Source organism: Drepanopeziza brunnea (genome assembly GCF_022702325.1).
Source record: "Drepanopeziza brunnea f. sp. 'multigermtubi' strain 214-2 chromosome Unknown ctg15, whole genome shotgun sequence".
Taxonomy (NCBI): domain Eukaryota; kingdom Fungi; phylum Ascomycota; class Leotiomycetes; order Helotiales; family Drepanopezizaceae; genus Drepanopeziza; species Drepanopeziza brunnea.
In genome coordinates, this window is record NW_027094078.1 from 1346916 (window position 1) to 1366750 (window position 19835).

At 48.8% G+C, this 19835-nt stretch overlaps 6 protein-coding genes across 6 annotated transcripts; 5 read left to right on the forward strand and 1 right to left on the reverse strand.

Moving 5' to 3' along the window:
• Positions 1 to 1142: 1142 nt before the first annotated feature.
• On the reverse strand, positions 1143 to 2229 carry L3040_008289 (uncharacterized protein; the record flags this gene model as incomplete). The annotated part of the gene is made up of 2 exons (XM_007295412.2): positions 1143 to 2103; positions 2174 to 2229. The coding sequence occupies 2 exons, from the start codon at positions 2227 to 2229 to the stop codon at positions 1143 to 1145; spliced, it is 1017 nt and encodes a 338-aa protein (XP_007295474.2).
• A 1071-nt stretch (positions 2230 to 3300) lies between these two features.
• Positions 3301 to 3949, forward strand: L3040_008290 (uncharacterized protein; the record flags this gene model as incomplete). The annotated part of the gene is made up of 4 exons (XM_066153976.1): positions 3301 to 3452; positions 3523 to 3589; positions 3696 to 3753; positions 3828 to 3949. 4 exons carry the CDS (start codon positions 3301 to 3303, stop codon positions 3947 to 3949), a joined length of 399 nt encoding a protein of 132 aa, XP_066010522.1.
• Positions 3950 to 4305: 356 nt separating this feature from the next.
• L3040_008291 (uncharacterized protein) lies at positions 4306 to 8567 on the forward strand (the record flags this gene model as incomplete). The annotated part of the gene is made up of 4 exons (XM_007295411.2): positions 4306 to 7027; positions 7103 to 7974; positions 8026 to 8266; positions 8353 to 8567. The coding sequence occupies 4 exons, from the start codon at positions 4306 to 4308 to the stop codon at positions 8565 to 8567; spliced, it is 4050 nt and encodes a 1349-aa protein (XP_007295473.2).
• Positions 8568 to 12136: 3569 nt separating this feature from the next.
• L3040_008292 (uncharacterized protein) lies at positions 12137 to 12793 on the forward strand (the record flags this gene model as incomplete). Its single annotated transcript, XM_007295410.2, has 1 exon — positions 12137 to 12793. One exon carries the CDS (start codon positions 12137 to 12139, stop codon positions 12791 to 12793), a length of 657 nt encoding a protein of 218 aa, XP_007295472.2.
• A 1529-nt stretch (positions 12794 to 14322) lies between these two features.
• On the forward strand, positions 14323 to 15520 carry L3040_008293 (uncharacterized protein; the record flags this gene model as incomplete). The annotated part of the gene is made up of 3 exons (XM_066153977.1): positions 14323 to 14875; positions 14951 to 15018; positions 15095 to 15520. The coding sequence occupies 3 exons, from the start codon at positions 14323 to 14325 to the stop codon at positions 15518 to 15520; spliced, it is 1047 nt and encodes a 348-aa protein (XP_066010523.1).
• Positions 15521 to 18308: 2788 nt separating this feature from the next.
• On the forward strand, positions 18309 to 19295 carry L3040_008294 (uncharacterized protein; the record flags this gene model as incomplete). The annotated part of the gene is made up of 1 exon (XM_007295408.2): positions 18309 to 19295. One exon carries the CDS (start codon positions 18309 to 18311, stop codon positions 19293 to 19295), a length of 987 nt encoding a protein of 328 aa, XP_007295470.2.
• Positions 19296 to 19835: the final 540 nt, after the last annotated feature.

Consider the following 19835-nt stretch of genomic DNA (forward strand, 5'->3'; position numbering starts at 1 on the left):
GAACTCCATGCACTGACTGGTACTGTAAAGCATCCTCCATCCCATACGGAATGTGTCCTCTCATCGCTCGGCCACCCTCGCCAAGCTCCCCTTTTTGCACTTCCCATACAGATCTCTAACTCCTGAGTCCTAACACCTCAATGAAGCGTCTATGCTCATCCCATATCCCATGCCTCTCTGTCCGCTGTGACATTGGCCCAGGCTCGAGAGCTTTTCGCATTCTGTTACTTCGAGGCATTATGGTGGTACCGTAGTCGATTCGAGTCGAGTCGAATCGGGTCCCCTCCATTTCAGGCAAACCAGACACTGCAAGGTCACAAGGACGCCCCGAGTTCTGTCCGTAATAAATTAAAAGTCTATTCAAATTCTGTTAGAAGTCTCGTCAAAGTCTGTTTGCATACCAAGCAAGGGCTGTAATACAAGGGCTGTAATACAAGGGCTGTAATACTGTAACCTAGCAGCAGTCTCTTTAAAGTCTGTTTGCGTACCAAGCGAAGGCTGTACTTAATAACTCAAAAGTCTCCTTAAAAAGTCTCTTCAAAGTGTGTTTGCATACCAAGCGAAGGAGGCTTCGCCCCCTGGAAAAACATCGAAGCAAACACACTTTAGTCTTTAGGAATACCCACGCCGTCGTACGTAGGAACCAGATCGGCAAGATACCGCGTAGGCCGGCGGAACAAGTAAAGCTTGTAGTACTAAACCCCTAAACCATAGGCCCTTTACTTATTTAGATGATATCTATTCTGGTATGGCTGACAGCTGGAAACTTTTGGTAAACTAGTTGAGTCAGGCGGCCAAGGTATGTGGATGTCGGGTTACGGAGGTTTGTCTTGGAGACCAAGGTAGACGATGAATTGAGAAAGTAGACAAGCAATGGCTCCGTGCCGGCCGGGGCTCAGTGGTATGTTAAGTCTCAGATCCAGTCGTCATATGAATCCCCGCCGACAATCGTCGAGGAGCTCACATCCCTCAAGTAACTAACTATTCAAGAAGAGTCCCCTCATCTATTATAATAAATATGCTAAGACTTAATAACCTGGTATCCACTGTTGCTTCTATCTGCCATGTAGAAGATAGGGAAACATCGATCTTTGATGTTCGCAACTGCTGTCATATAAAGGTATCAGGAGGAGTGATACAGCCTATATTTTACTGACTTGCTTCTGCTGCTCTCGTTTCTGTTCCGCACTTCGAAGTAGTGCATACAAAGTCTGCAGCCTTGGCATTTCAAGACCCTTTGCCCTCGCCATTCTGATAGGATTGCCCAAGATAACTTCCAGCTCCATCTTCTTGCCTCGCTCCCAATCCAAGAGCATGCTGGGTTTACTGCCACTCGTGTTCTTCTGTGTGCTTCTGAGTATCGCTTCACTGGAAGCGAACTCCGCTGGCAAAGGCATGCCCAGTATCTTCTCCGCTGTAGCAAGCACTTCGTCCATCACGCCCTTCAAGTGCAGGTACATCTCCTCGTCCATTGACATTTCATGGTTCGTCGAGCCTCCGGATAAAACCGCCGAGGGGTTCATAGAGGCGTTGATTGCAATCTTGTGCCACCTTACCATCTGCAACTTGGAATGCGAATACTCCTCGGCGTCCGGAATACCCCCTGCTCTGAGCAGCTTCACGAACTCCTTGTTCCTCTCGACAGCTGCCTTTCCCATCCCGCCGTCGGTATTCGCGTGGTCGGGGAGGTACGGGCCGATGCTGATTCGAGTCCAACGATTGTGTTTGATGATGCCAGGAGACGTCTGTGCCGCGCTGGCAATTGTAACTGCGCTGAGTATCGGCGTCGATGGAAATCGTTTGGCATACGGCTCTTCCACCCCTAGCCCATTTTGAATCAAAACGATAGCCGTGCGTCCATCTTTTACCAGGCCGTTCAAGATGTCCGAGTCATCATTGGCGAGAGCTTTCGTGCTCACCACGACGAAGTCCCAATTGAGCCTCGAATCGGCGGCTTCCTTCGGACTGGAAAATGTCCTGTGGGGCACAAATTTGTGTGAGCCGTATTTTGGAGAGGTAACAGAGAAGCCATTGGCATGGACTGCCTCGTAATTTGAGCGACAGACGACGGACACTTGGGCATTGTGTACTTGGGCGAGCCGACTAGATGGATTGTCAGTGAAAAGATCGATGTATTTTGCGATTGCAGAGACAGCGTGCAGAAGTTCCCTACCTGGCATAAAATGCCCCCACAGCGCCAGCGCCTACGATTAGTATGGTGACCGTCATATTAGGTTGTGAATGTGTCATTAGCCTTGACGATGGTAAAACAGAGAATATGGATGCAAGAGGTGTTGATTGAATAGGAGGGTGAAGCTTAGCTAAATACACGCCTTTCATTCGTTAAGCCCTATCTGACAAGAATATGACGATCTAATGTGGTTTCAAATGCAGGATAAGAGAATTTGACAAACGAGCAGGAGAGAATTCTATTTATTGGAGCAGCAGATTTTGCGATACAAGCCGACTTCGTATAATGTTGATATTTACGTAGTAGTTATACTGTGGCCACCTAGTGGGGCGTCGCAGGCCTTTGACTTTCCGAGAGCTTATCTTTTGAACAGATCCGTATCAAGTAGCAATTAAATTATCAATTAATTTATTCAATTTGTTAAATCACAATTGGCTCCAATCAATGAGACGAATTAGGTACACCCATTTTCCAGCAAGGGGTTTCAACTGGAAGCCGATTCAGATGGGGCCGACTTAAGGGCTTGGAAAATGCCCGCGATGCCTTTCCCGGAAACCACATTCTATTTTCGAAGCCAACTTGATCGTTGGACTAGCCATACACCAGACAGAAGGACAGCAACACCAATGGTCATGAGGGAAATATCAAGCGTAGATTACCGTAAGAGATTGTTGGCAGGAATGATCGGCGGGCACGGAATGGCTGATTGTGTTAAATATGCAACTCAATCGGGATTGATTGACTTGTATATATAGCAGTGATATCGGCAACGACAGTGTTCGCGGCATGATACCTTCCTTGCCAACAGTTCGTGATAACATGACCTATGGGGGCCCAGTTCTGTGGTATCTGCAAACTTCGACTGCGCGTACAACGCCCAAATCTCTTCTCCATCGATTGTTGCGTACGGGGCGTCACCGGTCATAATCAAATACATTGTGGATCCTAGTGCAAACAGATCACCCTGAATAGAGAGTGAAAGCCCAGGAGATCGGTGGCTAGCGGTGACCGCCATGAGCAGCGGGCTCCCATTAAGAGATGAGCCCAAAATCGGCTATCTTTGCATCCAGTTGAGTATCTAAAAGAATGTTATCACACCTTAGATCCCCATGAATGACGTTATTGGAATAGACGAAATGGAGGGCGGCTGCGACTTGCTTGCACCAGCGGAGTCGTTGATGAGTGTTACGGTTCCACGACCCAAGAAAGGATGCTATATCGAATTTTGGCGCGTATTGAAGCCGAATACCGTCTTCGACAGGTCCGTAGTATTCCAAGAGTCCCGGATGTCCTCCTTTGCTTCGAAATCGCTTATATTTCCTTTTCGACAGCAAACTCCTTGCTATTGTCCTTATCGTGGCCGGATTTAACGACAGTCAGGAGATCCCGGGAATCAAGGTAAACTACGCCCGAGTTTTCCTAAGAAACAATCTCTTTGAGAGAGAATCCAGTTGGGTATTGGATGTCGCGGAACATGCTTTTTGCGTCCGTTATTCTCCTCGAGGATAACGATTTGGGCGGTGTTAAAGTCCGAGATGGTAAAGGGTTGATTGGAGATGAAGGTGAGGCCGGATGCAATCGGCAAAATCGACAGTAATTCATAAGTTGAGAAATAGACTAATATATATACGAATAGAAGATTTAATCTTTAAGCTGAAGACTTGGTGGCCATTGTGGCCTGAGGCCACAACCGACTTAAACACCATACCGGTAATGTGTGTCCGACGGCCCCGGGCTCTGATCTTGGCTTGTCTTTGACTTTGGCGCCGGATGCTTGCTTGGAAATCCTGCATCTCACCGCATCTGGGATCCCTCATCATCTCAATCTCAATCACAACCACAATCACAACCACAAATTCTGTTTGACCAGACTTCAGTGCCCCATAATACTCCTTCAATCCCCAGACTGCATACATGAACTCAGGTCCCTTTCCAATCACTTCGCCGTTCTATCGTAGAAAAAGGCTTGTCTTTTTTATTACGCGTCGTTGCGACCCACCAGAAAGAACACAGCAGATCCGAGAATCTCAAACCAAACCAAACCGAATAATAGAAACCACCTTGAACCCCAACTGATCTCAGAGTCCGGATAATGCTCCCGGGTCTCCTTTGCCATGTCAGAACACTATCCAGCAATGCCGTCCTACGGATATCGAGATCAACAAGCCATCAATCCTCAGTACCTTCCTCCTACCTACCCCAACCAGTACGATAGCCAGCAGGGGCAACCACAGATGGCGCCTCACTACGATGCTGCGATGGCTGCATACGGATATAATAGGGCCGCTCCATCATTCAGCGCGTCTGCTATCGCATCAGGAGTTCCTCCTCTGCCTATTTTTCAGGGCTGGAACCAGGATTCAATGCCTTTGCCACCCTACACCACGCCACAAGCGCAAACGCAAGCACAAGCCCAGACTCAGTATACTGGTTATAATAATACTGCGTTCAACAGCAATGCGCAGCAAAACACGCAATACTACGCTCCAACCGCCCAGCCATCATATCAGCAACAAGCTCCAGAGGTTAGACCTTACGAGCAAGGTGAACAGAGAGAGGGGGGCTTTGATGATGAAATCACCAGAGCCACACACACACCTTCTGCGGGATACGGTGCTCCCCAATACCTAGAAAACGGTGGAAATTCTTCTGGTGGCACTGGCTACACTGATAGTGCGCAACGTGCCGTGTACTCGAAGCCGAGGGACTACACTCCTGGTATGCAAGAAGCAATTCTCTATGAAAATGTTCCGCAGCTTATTTCTCTTCCAGCAAATAGCTATAGCTTTCCTCCTAGAGACTCTTCACAGTCAAGAAGTCAACAAACAGGCTCTTACCCGCCTTACGTCCCACAATCAGGAACAGGCTATGAGGAGCTGCCAAAGCCAGGGTCTTACAAACAGAGTCAGAATGGATGGTCGCACAACGGCGCTCATGGCAGTGTAGATGCTGATGCTGGATCTTCGACTCCGCTCGATAATCAAACGAACGGGTACCAGCAACCGTTCAAGCGAAAATTTCCTTCTGTCTCTGGGAACATAGACGACCAGTTGGCTGGGCAATCCAATAGATCCCGTACCCTTGGAAAGGCAGGTTTCACCAGCACCCCTGGGAACGTGGTTTCCCAAGTAGCTGGGCGAACAAATGGACAAGCCAATGGACACAAAGCAGGATTACCCGTGATATCTAGGGACGTTGATAATCCTCAGTCTGAACAACGCAACGGAATCGAATCATCCTCAAAATCAACTGTCGCAGCAAATTTCGGGGACATTTCCAGAGTCGCAGAGATTCGAAAAAAAGCCCAAGGCGCTATACTCAATCTCTGGCCTTATGACGTACGATATCAGACATACATTGACGAGGGATTTAGTGAAGAGGTCATTGGAAGTCTCTTTGACGAACTGAAGATGTCCCGAAACCCGCCAGCTAATATCACCACCAACTCTAGTGGAAAGATGGGAAACTCTTCTCCTCAAAAAGAAAATGAGCCAGAAGACAGAAATCAGAAAGAAAACAGAGCACTGGAAGAAAACAATGTACAACTGGCGGCCAAACCCGCGGCTTTGACCGAGAAGGAAAAGGCACTCCAATCAAAATTAGAAGCTCTTCGGAAGTCACGAGAAGAGCGCGCTCAAAGGGCAGCCGCTAAAATTGTCAACAAGCCTCAACCTCAGCCTCCGCTTCCGACTACCGTCCCCACTTCTCCGGCGGACCCACCCAAATACACACCCCCCACCATCACTACTACAACCCAATCAGCTCCACTCCTGACTTCTGTCTCGCCTCTTCTTTCGAAAACACAACCTCAGTCGAAGAAAATCGACGCGTCGTCGACCTCGTCTACTATGGTGATGCAGCAACAAACTTCTATCATCCCCGGGTTGTTCTTAGCCTCACCTGCTGCAGCCAATACTCCTACTGCTACCCCTACAACCGCTCCTAGCACAATGCCGCCTTTGAATGACAGAAGCGTGCGGAAACGCCCGGTCGCTGCTGATTTCGACAAGCCTATTCCAACCGCAGCACCTTACAAACGTCCCTTTGGTCAAAGTCGGGTTGATCACACCCTAGTGATTGATGTCAGCGATGAGGAGGAGGAGGAGGAAGAAGAGGATGTTGCTATGGATCTTGAATCTCAAGCCGACCAAGATTCTCCAGTGATGCCAACCACAAACATGGCCGCCCAGCGATCTTCCTCATTCCCGAACCCAAGCCTTACGACGCGTCAACATATCACCCCTTCGCCCAATCTTTCTGCCAAGAACACCCCCCCTGCGTCAGGTGCTGCTGTAAACTATACGGCCGGAGTTCAAGATCTAGGACGCGTGGAGAATGAGCTGAAAGAGTTAAAGAAAAAGATTGCTGATGCAGAGCGCCGCCAAAAGGCAAAGCAAAACGTGAATGCTCGGCAACCAGCACCGATTAATCCGGGTCCCAGCAAAGTTGACGCCTTGGTCAATACTCAGAAGAAAGCTGAGATTGCAGATACGAAGATAGCATTAGAGCAACAACGAGTGTTTAACGCGAAGGCTGACGAGTCTGCGAAGGCCGAGGAGGTCAAGAAGATCGAAACTGAGCAAAAGCGCCTCCGCCGCGCGAAAATCGCTGCAGATCTGCCTCGGGTGGACGCCGCAGTCTTCGAATCACGATCGAAACTTGAACAAATTCGTGCTCAACTAGCAGAGGCGGAGGCCGAGCATCAGAGAGAATTGGAGGGTAGGCGTCTATTGGATGAGGAAATGAAGCGGCTTGGTGAAGAGGCGGAAGAGCACTTGCAATCTGAGAAGGACAAACTCAACCAACTTAATCAGCAAGCGTCCGCAAGCAGTGAAGGTATGTCAATTATTCTCAGCCATTTGCGTCCTTATCCTCTACATCCGCTCTGCTGTATTTGTACTTACTATGCAGAACCCTCTCACTCTTCATCTACCACTACCGCAGGTGTCGAAGTCTTCAAGACTCCACAATCTGACCAAGATCCTCCCGCTTCCAGCGAAGTTGTTATGTCACCAGGACTTCCCGAGGACCCCGTTACCATTGATTCTGGAACCCAGGCAGTCACTAATCTGTCCACCGGTCTTGGAGAAGTTTTATCGGCTGCCCATACTCAGGTCGTTAGTCAAGGTCAGGCCCAAACCTCAGTTGATCATACAATCAAGCAGGTCGATGGACTTGACGTCGTTGCCCCCGCCGAAGAGCCAACTGGATCAAAGGGTGGGATCTCAACTGACCGAGCTCTTGAGGCAGCATTACAAGAGGCCGTGCGTGCTGATACTGAGGCTCACGCTAATGGGGAGGATGATATGGATATCGATGACTTCTACGCTCCAGACCCATCTCAGCTTCCCTCCGAATCTGTTTCAGAGCACATGGACAAGGGTACGCACTCCCCGGAATACTCACCAGAACTCGACCGTACGATTGTAAAGGCACCTGATCGTGAATTGGACGACTATGAGCCACCAGAAGCTGCACCTCCCGATACAGATATGGAGGAGCCTTACTCTCCGCCTTTCAGCCCTGCTCCTCCCCAGATTACCGATTCTGTCCCTGCTGAGACATCCGCCTCTACCATTCCTCACGTTTCCGAAACTCTCTTTCCAAAAGGGACATCTGCCACCAATCCGAATGATGTTCAAGCTGACGTTGTCGAAGATGGTGAAATCTCTAACACGCCAGAAGTTGACACAGCGCAAGCAGTAGCTAACGAAGTTGGAGGTAGTAAGGAGAAGGCACTAGACAGTGTTGCTGTTCTCCCACAAGTATCGCAGATGGTTGAAGTAACAAAGAATTTCTGCGTCAGACCTGAATTGTAGCTGACAACCTCTTAGGTTTCTTCTGAGTCGTGTGACAAGCCTGATTTCTATACTCCTTATGAGTCTCCTCTCAAACGGTTTGCGGCCTATCGCTTCCATCCCAACTTCAAGCAAGATATCGCCGGTGGTCTGCGATCCAAGACTTACAGCCACAAGATTCAGCCCAATCAAGAGTTCTGCCGCTGGGAGCTATCTGGTGGTATCTGCAACGACGCCACCTGCGAGGAACAACACTTCCGAGACATCGCTCTCCCTGGTGCGTGGGTTGTTAGACACGCCATCTCAGACCCCTCCTCCCTTAGTATATTTTTGTTTGTGCTAGGCTAACCTGTACCTCCACAGATGATGCCATTCTCACGGCTCTTGGATCACCGGCTGAGTTCACAGGCGAGCAGCGCGAGCTATTTTGTGCAGGTTTGCGGGCTGTCCTACTAGATCTGCGAGTGCGGAAGATCCGAGACTTCGAGATCATTGCTGCTGAGATTGTTGCCCATCGCGCAAAGTTCCTCGGCGATAAGTCCAAAGTTTTGGCGACGCTTGAAGGCACGACCATCTGAGCCCAGCCTACTTATGCTACTCCGATAGCCTTCCCTCCTTCAACCTGTCCCCTGGAGCCGGACTTGTAGAACACTACTTTCAACCTTTGTTGTTGGACCATCACACACGATTGATGGTGCGATACCCTAATACGACAATTTTCTCTCTGTTGATCACCGCTAGCTACTACTTTAGTTCTAGCTCGGCCGCTGTCGACAATTTGGACTACTCTTTTCTCGTTCCTTGCATTCTTTCTCGGCGCTATCTGCATAGGGAGGAGTTTTTGCGTGGCTGCCACATGCATGGTACGGCACGGGTACTTTCGAAAGTGCCGCAGGAATGTCACCAGACTCGCTGTGTACGTTGTCTATGCTTTTGCTTCGCTACGATACCCCCCTGGGCTCTTGAGACGAAAGGACTTGTTGCAGAAGCTGGTGGCAAAATAAAAAAGTCTGCGCCGATAGTCATAATGAATGAATATACTCTATTGCAAATTTGTGGTCTCGTTCGTTCATCAGGTCCACGAGTGACAGTTATGCATCGACATCCCTTATTGAGTAGGTTGGTAAGATACTTATTTGAAGCAGATGATAGGTTGATATGTCAGCTGGCGTTTCCGCACAGTCAGTCAAAATACGGAAACGGAGATTCGCTGCCCTTGAAACCCCATCCATCCCCGTTCCCAAAAAGAAAAACTTCTTTTACACGGAGTGAATCTCGTCAAGATAAATTTCTCGAAGCGCAGGAAGGACTACGGAACAGAATATCTCGGCAGGGCCCTTTTTCACATTTACTCTTCTTTGCAGGACCTGGGTAAGATGTACGTACTACTTTTCACTGATCATTGCTTGCTGCCTCGCTGCTTCTTTGCGCGCCGGCTGTTTTTGGGGGGGGGGGGGGGGAGACATCTTGACTTCTTGTAACTACACTTCTTTCTTTGCGTTTGCTTTTCTCATGTTTCTCGCTGGCACTTTTACTATTGTTTGGTTTGGTTTGGTTTGGTTTGGTTTGGTTTGGTTTGGTTTGGTTTGGTTTGGTCAGATGGGTTCGTTCGGATAGGAGGCTCGTAGATACGGGTACGGGTGGAGATCTCGTAGCTGTGGGCGGGCTTGGAGGGTGGGTGCAAGTGAAGTGGAAAGTTGGTTTGAAGGGTGGATGTGGATGTTAGGGGTGAGGATGGGGGGGGGGGGAGTGGAATATATACGAATATATATATATATATATACTTGCAACTGACTTACGCATCCCCCCCAAGAAAAGAGAAAAAAAAAAAAAGGTTCCAGCGGTTGTTTCTACCTGCTTGTAATCGGAACGGGAATTGGGTGAGGAAAAGCGAGGGATAATAACATTTTGATGTTTTTTTTTAAGCGAGCGAGACAAATCATGGAAAAAGTGGTGCGGACCAAAAAAAAAAAAAAAAAAAAAAAAGAAAAAAAAAAAGATAAGAAATTTCGCCAAAACTCAACTGGACGCCCATTTACTATTATGGGGGTCCAGTCTACAAACCTAATTGAATAGGTTATATCGATGGGTGGTGTCAACTGGCATGTTACCAGCTCAATGTGTTTACCACTGAGCCACACCTACCAGATTGACGGAATGGGAGGTGGTGTTTGAAACTATGAAGGGGTTAGTGGGATTTTGCGCCGGGCCGAAAGAAGCGAGGTCGAATTAGGTTGGGGTGGGTTGGGTTGGGCTGTGAGCGAGGTAGAGATGGTGAATAGGAGGGAGCTCATATTGTGCTTTATAGACATGGACTTTATTGCTGGTCTTCTTCTTCTACGTTGCGCATTGTCTGCTATGGATTCCTGCTAGGCCTCTGCAATGAAAATTGACTTGAAGAATAGCGTCTGACTCTGTAACGGCCTTAGCATCGAATACGGCAAGTGCTACCCGCTGCAAGTAACCATTGGGATGCAGCTCTCGGGGGAGATTCACGGCTAGTGGTAGCCGGGGTTTGTTGACAGCCAAAAGAAGTGAAGGAATAGATCAGCCTAGGGGCATAGAGAGAAATTATCCTTCGGCTTCACCGGGATCTGATAATCACAACTGCATCTGGTTACTTGCTTTTGAAACCATGGAGCTAGGAGCGAGTTTCGGCAGACCGAATTAAGAGAGCCCGTTTCAAGGGAATATTTGGTAGAGAAGTTTGATTTTAGTTACGCTGCTATACGGAAGAAATATAATCCCTCGATGAGGAAGGGACGGCAGCTTCTCAAATATGGAATGCCAAACAGAATTCTAGGCTACCCTCCTTGTCACCGCGTATATTAGCTCTTCATCCAGGCATGGCAGCGCGGATCTCTACATCTCATGAATTTAATTCTACGTTTGAAGCAAATGTCAGTAATCTACTTAGTGCTTCAGATAAGTACTGAAGCGAATCTAACAATCGTGCTCGAGCTTCAGAGGTAAAAAAGCGGCTACTTCCCAGTACTGGACTTGGTCTACACATAATACACCAGTGACATCATATTCGTCGATCCCAATATCCATCCAATTCTATGCTACCCGGCTTTCCGAGATATTAGTCTCCGAAGACCTCCCTTGGTCCTCGTAGGTAGTCATAATCTCGCGCAGGGATGGGTGCCACCGAAAGCTCTTCATCTGCGCTATGCACGTCCCCGCCGCAAGAAATACATCGAAGTAGTATGACTGCCCCAGAAGTCTGAACATCTCCACCAGGGAGTTGCGCATTTCGCCACGTGCTCTCGTGGAGACTATTGCTGCCAGCGAGGTTTGCGGGATCTCGTAGCGCGGCTGGGGCTCAAGAACTTGGTTAGCAGGGTTCCGCCATATGTCCTGCTGAGACGGATCGATGACCCTCCCCACTGAGCGCTGGCTACCCGGTACTCAGTCTGAACCGTATGCCTCGAGCATGTGGCTGGTGTAGAACGGTCGATCTGCCTGGTCCTTCCACGAATCGATGTCCAGGACACCGCTCATCAGTACGCATAGCCTGGAGAGAGCTGTTGCTTTCTGACTTAAGGGTCTGTACTTGATCGGTATACTTTGAATTCTTGGGAATAGGTGCGCTGATGCATATGAAGTTGCCATGATTACTTGGATCGGGCGAGTGTTTTTCACACTTCTTGAGTCCTTGGGTTGCGTGATTGACAGAGTGAAACATAATCAGAGATTTCAGTGGCCAGTGTTTAAGTATAGAGGAGGTACAGATAAATGTGTGGAATTCGCAAGAACTATACCGTCTTGCTGATATATGCTAACTAATATGACCTATCCTTCCTTTGTTAAAATAACCTATCTGTCAACTTTGATACCCACTTTTACTCGTCTCTATTTTTTGTCTCGTGGACCGTGGTATAACATACGTAAGATAATCATCACAAGATTCGGCCTAGTCCCTCTTAGATACCTCTGATGAAAAGTCACGGAGGTAGCCTTGTGACTCGAGAAATTTCTCGCCTAAGTTGTGCACAACAACAATCCATTTTCGGCTAAGCCCCTTTCTCGGCCTCACCTCGCCTGATCATGACTCCACCTCGCCTCGTCACTGAACGACGACTCTCTTTTACGACACCACCGGCAGACACAACATATTATCGACAACTCAATAAACTTCGTCAAAATGGACGCATTCAAATGCTTCATGAAGCTGCCATCCGAGCTCAGGATAAAAATCTGGAAAATTACTTTCCCGGAACCCCGCATCGTCCCCATCCGCTTCAATCGAGCAACCCAACAATATACATCGAACACGCCACCCCCAGCCGCCCTCCACGCCTCGATCGAATCCCGCGCCGTATTCCTCGAGACCTACACAAATCTGATCCTCTCTCCGAGACACTGCTCCGCCGTGTTCGTCGACCTCGCCCGAGAGACGATATATTTCGACCAACTCGACTGCAGTCCTGAAGGCGACCTCTCGCTCGACCTAGCGCACAGCCCGCACGCAGACCGCATCCTGTATGTCGCGATCCATGCGCATGTCTGGGATGTACTACGGATGTTTAGATACGAGGTGCTGAGCGAGGTGAACGCCATGCGGAACCTGCGGACCCTGGCGCTGGTCATGTCGAAGGACTATGATCGCGGCTTTCAACAGAGGCGGATAGAGTACCATGGGAGCGAAAGCCTGATCATCGACTCCGAATCTAACACCGTGGGCTCGGAGCTGCGGGATGTCCAGTTTGCCGTGGAGAATCTGCGGTGGGAGTTGAAGCATAAGCTCGAGTTGCAGGGAGGGAAGGGACACGTTCCGAATGTCCAGATGTGGTTGCTGTGACGGCCCGACGGGTCATTGTTTATCGGGAATTATATGGGATTTCAGCATTGGATACCAAAATTAAAAGGGGTGCCCATGGAGTTCTATGGGGAGCAGCTCCTGTGTAGCAATATGTTGGGGGTGGGGAACAGTGCGAAGACGGCTGGTCAGTCACAGTAGCGTTCCAGACCACGTCTTGCTATCTTCCGCTCCCTACCATGGGGGGGATGGGTGGCATGCATGTGGAGTTCAGAGCTGATTTATTATGGCAGAAATATCCTCGCTCAAGGCATTTGGGATGAGGACAGGCTCCAGCGGGCCAAATTTTTGTCCCCGCTTGCTTTAGTTATCATTGGCTCGGCATATGCCACCTCTGGGTCTTTCAGGACCTTTGAATTGCCAACTAATCATTCGTATATCAAAATTTTCAATGTTTGTTGCAGCTCACGCAGCACACTCGGTTCCACGCTTCGGTGGTTGCGGAATCTACTCTACAAGTTTAGTGTGTTGGGGGTCTATCCGTAGGTGCTTCTGCTAGTCAAAAAGTGCATCGTGATCGCTCCTCTTTGTACTCCGCTCCTCTGAACCCCATCCACTCCCTAGAGGCCTGGAGCAGTGCCCCATCCTGATCAGGGTATTTCTCCTGGTGCTCATCTGTGGACCAGGTTCTGGTTCTCTTTTACTGAGTAGTGAAAGGGTCGAATTTTGCTCTCGGTGCCTCTTTGTTCGCGAGGGCGAGAGAAGCTCTTCTTTTGAGGCGGGTAATTAATTACCCGACACCTCTTGCCGCATCCCAGATTATCCCGATCGGATCAAGTCAATTTGTGACACTGGTGCACGAGATTCACAAGTCAGTCTGGGAAATACTCGATTGGGTTATCACCGGCTGCTATTTTTCTCTGGCAAATTTCCCATTTCCAAACTAATCATCGATTTTTTAATTTCTTTGCATAAAGCGACCTACCTCGGCTGCCGCGGCTGTTTACTAATAACAGCAAGATCATCCATTTCTGTACTTGAATAGAGGCACGTGCATTATTGCAAGTTGAGGGGGTTTTTTTATTTTATTTTTTATTAGAGAAAATTAAAGCTGCTTGCGTGGTTCGAGATCTTAGACTTCTAGCAATACGGCGTCTTTGTCCGGATCCGAACTGGGAGCTGAATAGCGCATTCATGCAAGAGCTCGAATGGTAGAAGCCCCAAATGTGTTCTCTCGTTAGTGTGTAAGAAGTTTGGTTTTTTCCTCGTCTTTTTACTTTTCTCGAATCCGTGCTTTTGGAGTCTGTGTTACTTAGCAAGAGAGGCCCTTCGGGTCGTACAGCTACGGACGAGTATTGGTATCGACTTGCATATTTGAAATTGCTCTGATTGAACTGTACGGGAGACGCATGTCCCGAGTCAATTCGGAGCCAGCATCCAGCCCTAGACATAGCCCATCACTTAGCCACTGTTCCTGATTCGGCCTCTTGATCCTGTTTTACAACGCGCGTTATAACGAGTCGATTGTCCCTCCTCCGTAGGCCACTGATCATCAAGGCCTTTCGGTGAGTATGGTCTCCATCTTCGTTAACTGGCTGCTGGTCGCCTTAACACTGGTCTCGGTATCACCGAGCGAATTTGGCGCCGCACGAAGAGCGACAATTAAACGCATCCCTTCGCAGGTCGCCACCGGGGACATACAGGCCTTCTTCACCTCCAACCAAGCCGGCCTCGACGCTCCTCGCCTCTCGGCTGTCAACGCCAGCTCCTTCAACTGGTGGTACTTTGACGTCTTCTCCCCGGATCTCGACAAATCTCTCGTCGTCGTCTTCTTCACCACGCTCGGCTCCGCCTTCCCATTCGTGCCCACGTCGGAGGTCGTCACCCAGGTGGAGATCTACGCTACCTTTCCCAACGGCACCTTCGCCGGCAAGTACTTGGATGCGACGGAGGCCGTGATCACGACGACTGATGGAAACGGAGCGTCGGGGGACTTTGTCGGGTCCGGAGCGAAGTTCCAGGGCGCCCCGGACCTGAGCCCGTACTCCATCTCGGTCGACTCGCCGGCGAACGGCATCGTGGGCACATTCCATCTGAAAGCCAGGGCACCACCGCATTATCCACGTGGCCTGCTCTCCCAGTCGGCGTCGGCGCTGCTCAGTCCACATATCGGATAGTCCAACACGATTCCCGATGCAGAAGGCACGGTCGACTTTACCATCTTCGGTAGCAGGCTGAAGTTCTCGGGCGCGGCCTACCACGACCAAGTAATTCTGTTCTATATACCACATCCTATACATCATTCATCCATCCATTGACTTGACCTCTCCACGCACCTTCCAGAACTGGGGCGATGCACCTTTCCCGACCACCGTCGCGAGCTGGTACTGGGGCCACGCGCGTCTCGGCCCCTACGCCCTCGTCTGGTTCTCCTACCTCCCGCGCGCCGGCCCGGAACGAGTCAGCTCCTACATCGCCCACGACGACGGCACGGTCCTCGCCGCCGGCTGCACCGCCGACGCCGTGCGGGTGCGACCCACGGGGCAGTACCCGCCGACCCAGCGCTCGGGCTACCCGAGCGGCTTCCGAGTGGATTTCAGGCTGGCGGACGGCCGGACGGTGAAAGTGACGGTGCGCGCCGAGAGCTTGATTGCGGATGCGGGGGCCGTGTATGGCCGGTGGATGGGGGGTGTGGAGGGGAGGCTGGATGGCGGCCGGTTGATCACGAGGGGCAAGGCCCTCTTTGAGCAGTACGTTATGGTGGCATAGGCCCGGTTGCAGTTTGGGATTTGGGACGGGGACAGTGAAGGCGAGGGAGACGGAGGGCGGACTTTGGACTGTGGACTGCCTAGAGGGGGTAGGGTTCAATAGCAACTACGCTTTTAAAGCCAACACAGATCATCACTGCAGCCTGCTTGAGCGAATACTCAAACATCGATACCTTTTATTCTCGTACTTCTTCATCATGCCCAGTGAGGAACCGCTGGCTTGTGTTAATCCACTCACGGTATCACGATCGGAGTCGAAGTCGACCTGAAGCGGCTTATCGAAAGCTCTTCATCTCCCCCTTGCTTATGATCTACTCACTTACTGATCAGAATAATTTCACCCTGCCTTTTCACACAGTCAGCATCACTATATCACCCAACTGTCTTCTCTTCCCCTTTCAGTTTCTAATATTTATCGAGCTTTCCGAAAACACGAATCAAACAGTTCGCAAAGAAGAAGAGTACCTCGCTATTGTTATCATCATGATTGTCATCATCATCATTACTACCATTACCATCATCATCAGCTAGTATTCTGCCATGTACGCATACATCCTTCCTCATCACAGTAGCTTTCGCAAACGATAAGCAAAACCCTGTACAAGTATACATACAGACTGGACTTGACCATGTGGAGGCCCGGGCAGTCAGTTGATTGAGCAGGCGTCGAACTCGGAGATTTTGGGGGGATCAGAGAACGTGTATGGGGGCTTCTGCTACCTATCCAGGTAGGCAGGCAGGAAATATACTCTTGGGGTATATAGACGCGGTTACTTTCTTTCGAGGAAATTCTTCTGTTTAGGGAAAGAGTCAAGAAATCTGAACTGGAGGTCTGGAGTGAATGCTTCTACTAGATTTCGACTCTCGAGATGCGATGTTATTTATTATCTTAGTTGATGATAGGGTCGTATATAGGATTTTCCGTGCCACCGTAGTGAGAGTTTTCTAAGAGCGGCGGAGGATGGGGTTCTCTTTGCGGGGTTGGCGCTTCGGGTTTTGAGTGGGTTGAGAAGGTATTGTTGATTCACTGGGAAAAGAGTGGAATGAATGAGGTAGATATCGTTATTTCCGTCAATTTTTTTCTTTTAGCAAGTGAGTAATTACATTTGTACTCATTTGAAGTCACTTACTGATTTACTTAGTTACTTATTTACTTAGTTACTTATTCACTTACTTATTCGCTCACCTACTTATTCACGTACATGCTCGGTTGGAACAAGTCAGCTATTTAAGCAAGCTTATTTACCTCCGATGATAACTGAATGTATAACACATGCAAAGGATATTAAAAGCCCGAAAAGAAGAAGAAAACCCGATATCTTAATGCAAATCTATACAAAAGGTAAGTGAATCATTGATAATATAACATATAAATCATCTATAACATACTCAAGTATAGCTATAAATCTACTGATCTGCCCGTATATACCTACATCTATTTACCTTCACTGCGTAGCTAGCCAGTGTCGTGGCTTCAGGCCAACAGTAACAGTAGCATTAGGGGAGCACGAGCCACTTAGCCGAAGAGTTATATCCTTATTCCATAGTAGCTTCCCTTTTTTAAGAGAATCAACCACCTTTTCTCTTATGGATGTTACTTCAGCTGGTAACCTCCGCAGGAATCTATCTCCCTTAGAATGTTCGAAACGCAGTTAAGTTGCCACTTGATAAAACTCTTTCTTATATCACAAAGCTTTCTTTAATCAAGTTTTCTAAATCCCCAGCTCGAAACTCATCATCCCTTTCGATGGAATCCTTTATAAAAAAAAATCAACCAGGTAGAAATCAACAAGCTGCTCCGGGAAACATAAACATTACTACCTGCTTATTTATTATCTTCAGAGAGCTATCTAGGCCTTACGAAGGCCTAAGCTTCGAAAAGCGAGCCCCTTTACTCTTAAACAATATTCTACGCATCGAGCAAAGTATTATTGCATTCGGTTAGCTGCCCTACGTCGCTTTTAAAAGCCATGCAATACTTGAGAGTATCCGACAGCCTTTTTCGGACTCGCTTAGCGTAGCTGATATCAAATAAAATAAACAAATACATACGCAAGCTCCGAAAAACACCGACCTATTCCCGTAACAGCATCACGGCAACTTGATATTAATATGGATCATAATCGAAGTCTTAATATTAGTATAAGAAAAAAGTAAAAAGCGATTGTAAATTGTAAATAAAGATAAAAGATAGAAATAGATAAGACTTGTTAGCTATTGTTGAATAAAGATCTTTAGAAAGTAGCAGGTCGATCTATCGTCGATCTTGTGAATTATAAGCCACTTTAAATTTTTTATTTTAAATAATAATAGCTCGATTAATAATATAATATAATATATAAAAAACAACGACAGCTACTTTCTATCGCTTTGCATTAAAGGACCGACGATCCCTTTTTGAGAAAGCACGAGACGAAAAAAAATTCGACGGTCGACCCGATGAAAGGATAAAAAGAAACGGAAAACAAGTAAAAGGTAGTAATCAATAAGCGACAGTCGATAAGCGGCTGACAGCAGACAATAAGAAATCATAGACGAGACTGATTCAAACCTTCCAGACGGAGTAACGGGCAAAGACATGAAAGACTTACAGTTACGCACGACAAGCACCGGTGGTTCACACCTCCTTCACCTCCTCTTATTATAAAGTCCAAGCCCAGGCCCAAACCCAGAGGAAACCAAAGAATCCTTTCTCTCCTGCTCTCTTGTCTCCTCGCTCCCTTCTACCACCGACCAGAACCCTCTCTCTTTCTTCTTTACTCTTACTCATATCATCTATCTACTTGAATATGAGCCCTATGAGCGACAACAACCCACAAACCCCTCTTCCTACTCTTTCCCTCGCAAAGATCAACGCTGCCCTGGTCGCCCTCCCGACCTTCACACCGACCGTGCTCCGCAGCAGCCTGTCCTGGCTGCGTGACACCCTGCACCCGCTGCATCGTCTTGAGGAGGAATACACGACGGATACAAGCGGGGCACTCGGGGGTGAGGACCCAGAAGATTACAGGTGTACTCTGGAAGAAAGTAAGGATAGAGGAGTGGGAGCGACAGTGGGAGTGACAGCAGAGGAAGGGTTTGAGATTGACGAGGATATCGACGCTATGAACTCGAAGGCAGGGAAGATGGGTGTGCCGGCATTGAAAAAGGAGAGATGGGGGAAGCATGTCGGCGGTCCCTATTCTACATCGGCGCGGGTGCAAGGAGATGGACAGGGCTCGAGGGATGGGAGAAGTGAGGAGCAGAGGAAGGAGAACGTAGATGTAAGAAGACAGTACCGGGAAGATCGGCGGCGGGTGCGGCAGGTGAAGAAGATCTTGGAGATGGGCCAGTCGTCGCTGCTCATGCCTCCTGCCGGATCCCAGTATCAAGGTCGAGACCAAAGGGGCGGGAGCCGTGGTGGTAGATTGCGAGGATTGGGAGAGGACTATGTGTTAGCCGGCGGCTCGCTTGTTGTCCCGTCGAAGACAAAGCTTGATGAGAGCGAGAAGGAGGCAGTGGCAAGGAGGTTGCAGGAGGCGATGGAGAGTAATGCGTTTAAGGTGTGGCCTAATTTCCAGGACAACAGACCTATGCCGGAGGGAGCCAGGACAGAGAGGAAAGAGAGTCCGGAGTTTAGGGATGTGGGAGCGTGGAGGAAGGAGGCCGCGAAGGAGATGTGGGACAAGAAGGAGGAGCGAAGTCTTGAGGGGCGAAGAAGAGTCGCGGGAGGATATGAGGATATGATCGAGGCGGAGAAGTTGTTAGATAATGCTATGTTTGGGGCTACTTTGTAAGTACATGCTATTTTGATAGCCTACTTGATAGCGGGTGGATGGCCTCAAGATAAATCTTGCTAGTTGGCCTTATAGCAGATTATCGATGCTTGCTGACGCTTAACATACAGAGCGGGGGTAGATCTTAAAAAGTACCAGAATGCCAGAGACAGGGGTATGGACCATTATGAAGCAGAAGCAGAGAGCAGAAAGACTACTGGGTTGGCTTCCGAACCTATGGATGGAAGGAGACACAGAAGGACTGAGCAGAACCATAATGCAAGGAAAAGTAATGTAAGTTCCAAACCTACTATTGGAAGGGGAGAAAAAAGCCACGATACAAGAAGAGATGGCAGCGCAAGACTGCAGAATCGAGAGACGTCGAGCAGTCGCGGGGATAGAAAGAATGACAGATGCAAAAGCAAAGGTCAAAAAAGGACGAACAGGATGATGCTAGCAGTACCGATGAAGTATTGCCTAGAAGACCGATTGCGATTGCACGACGACCAACCGTTCGACATCACAGCAACAGCTCTGAAGAAGCAATACCCTTTGCGCCGA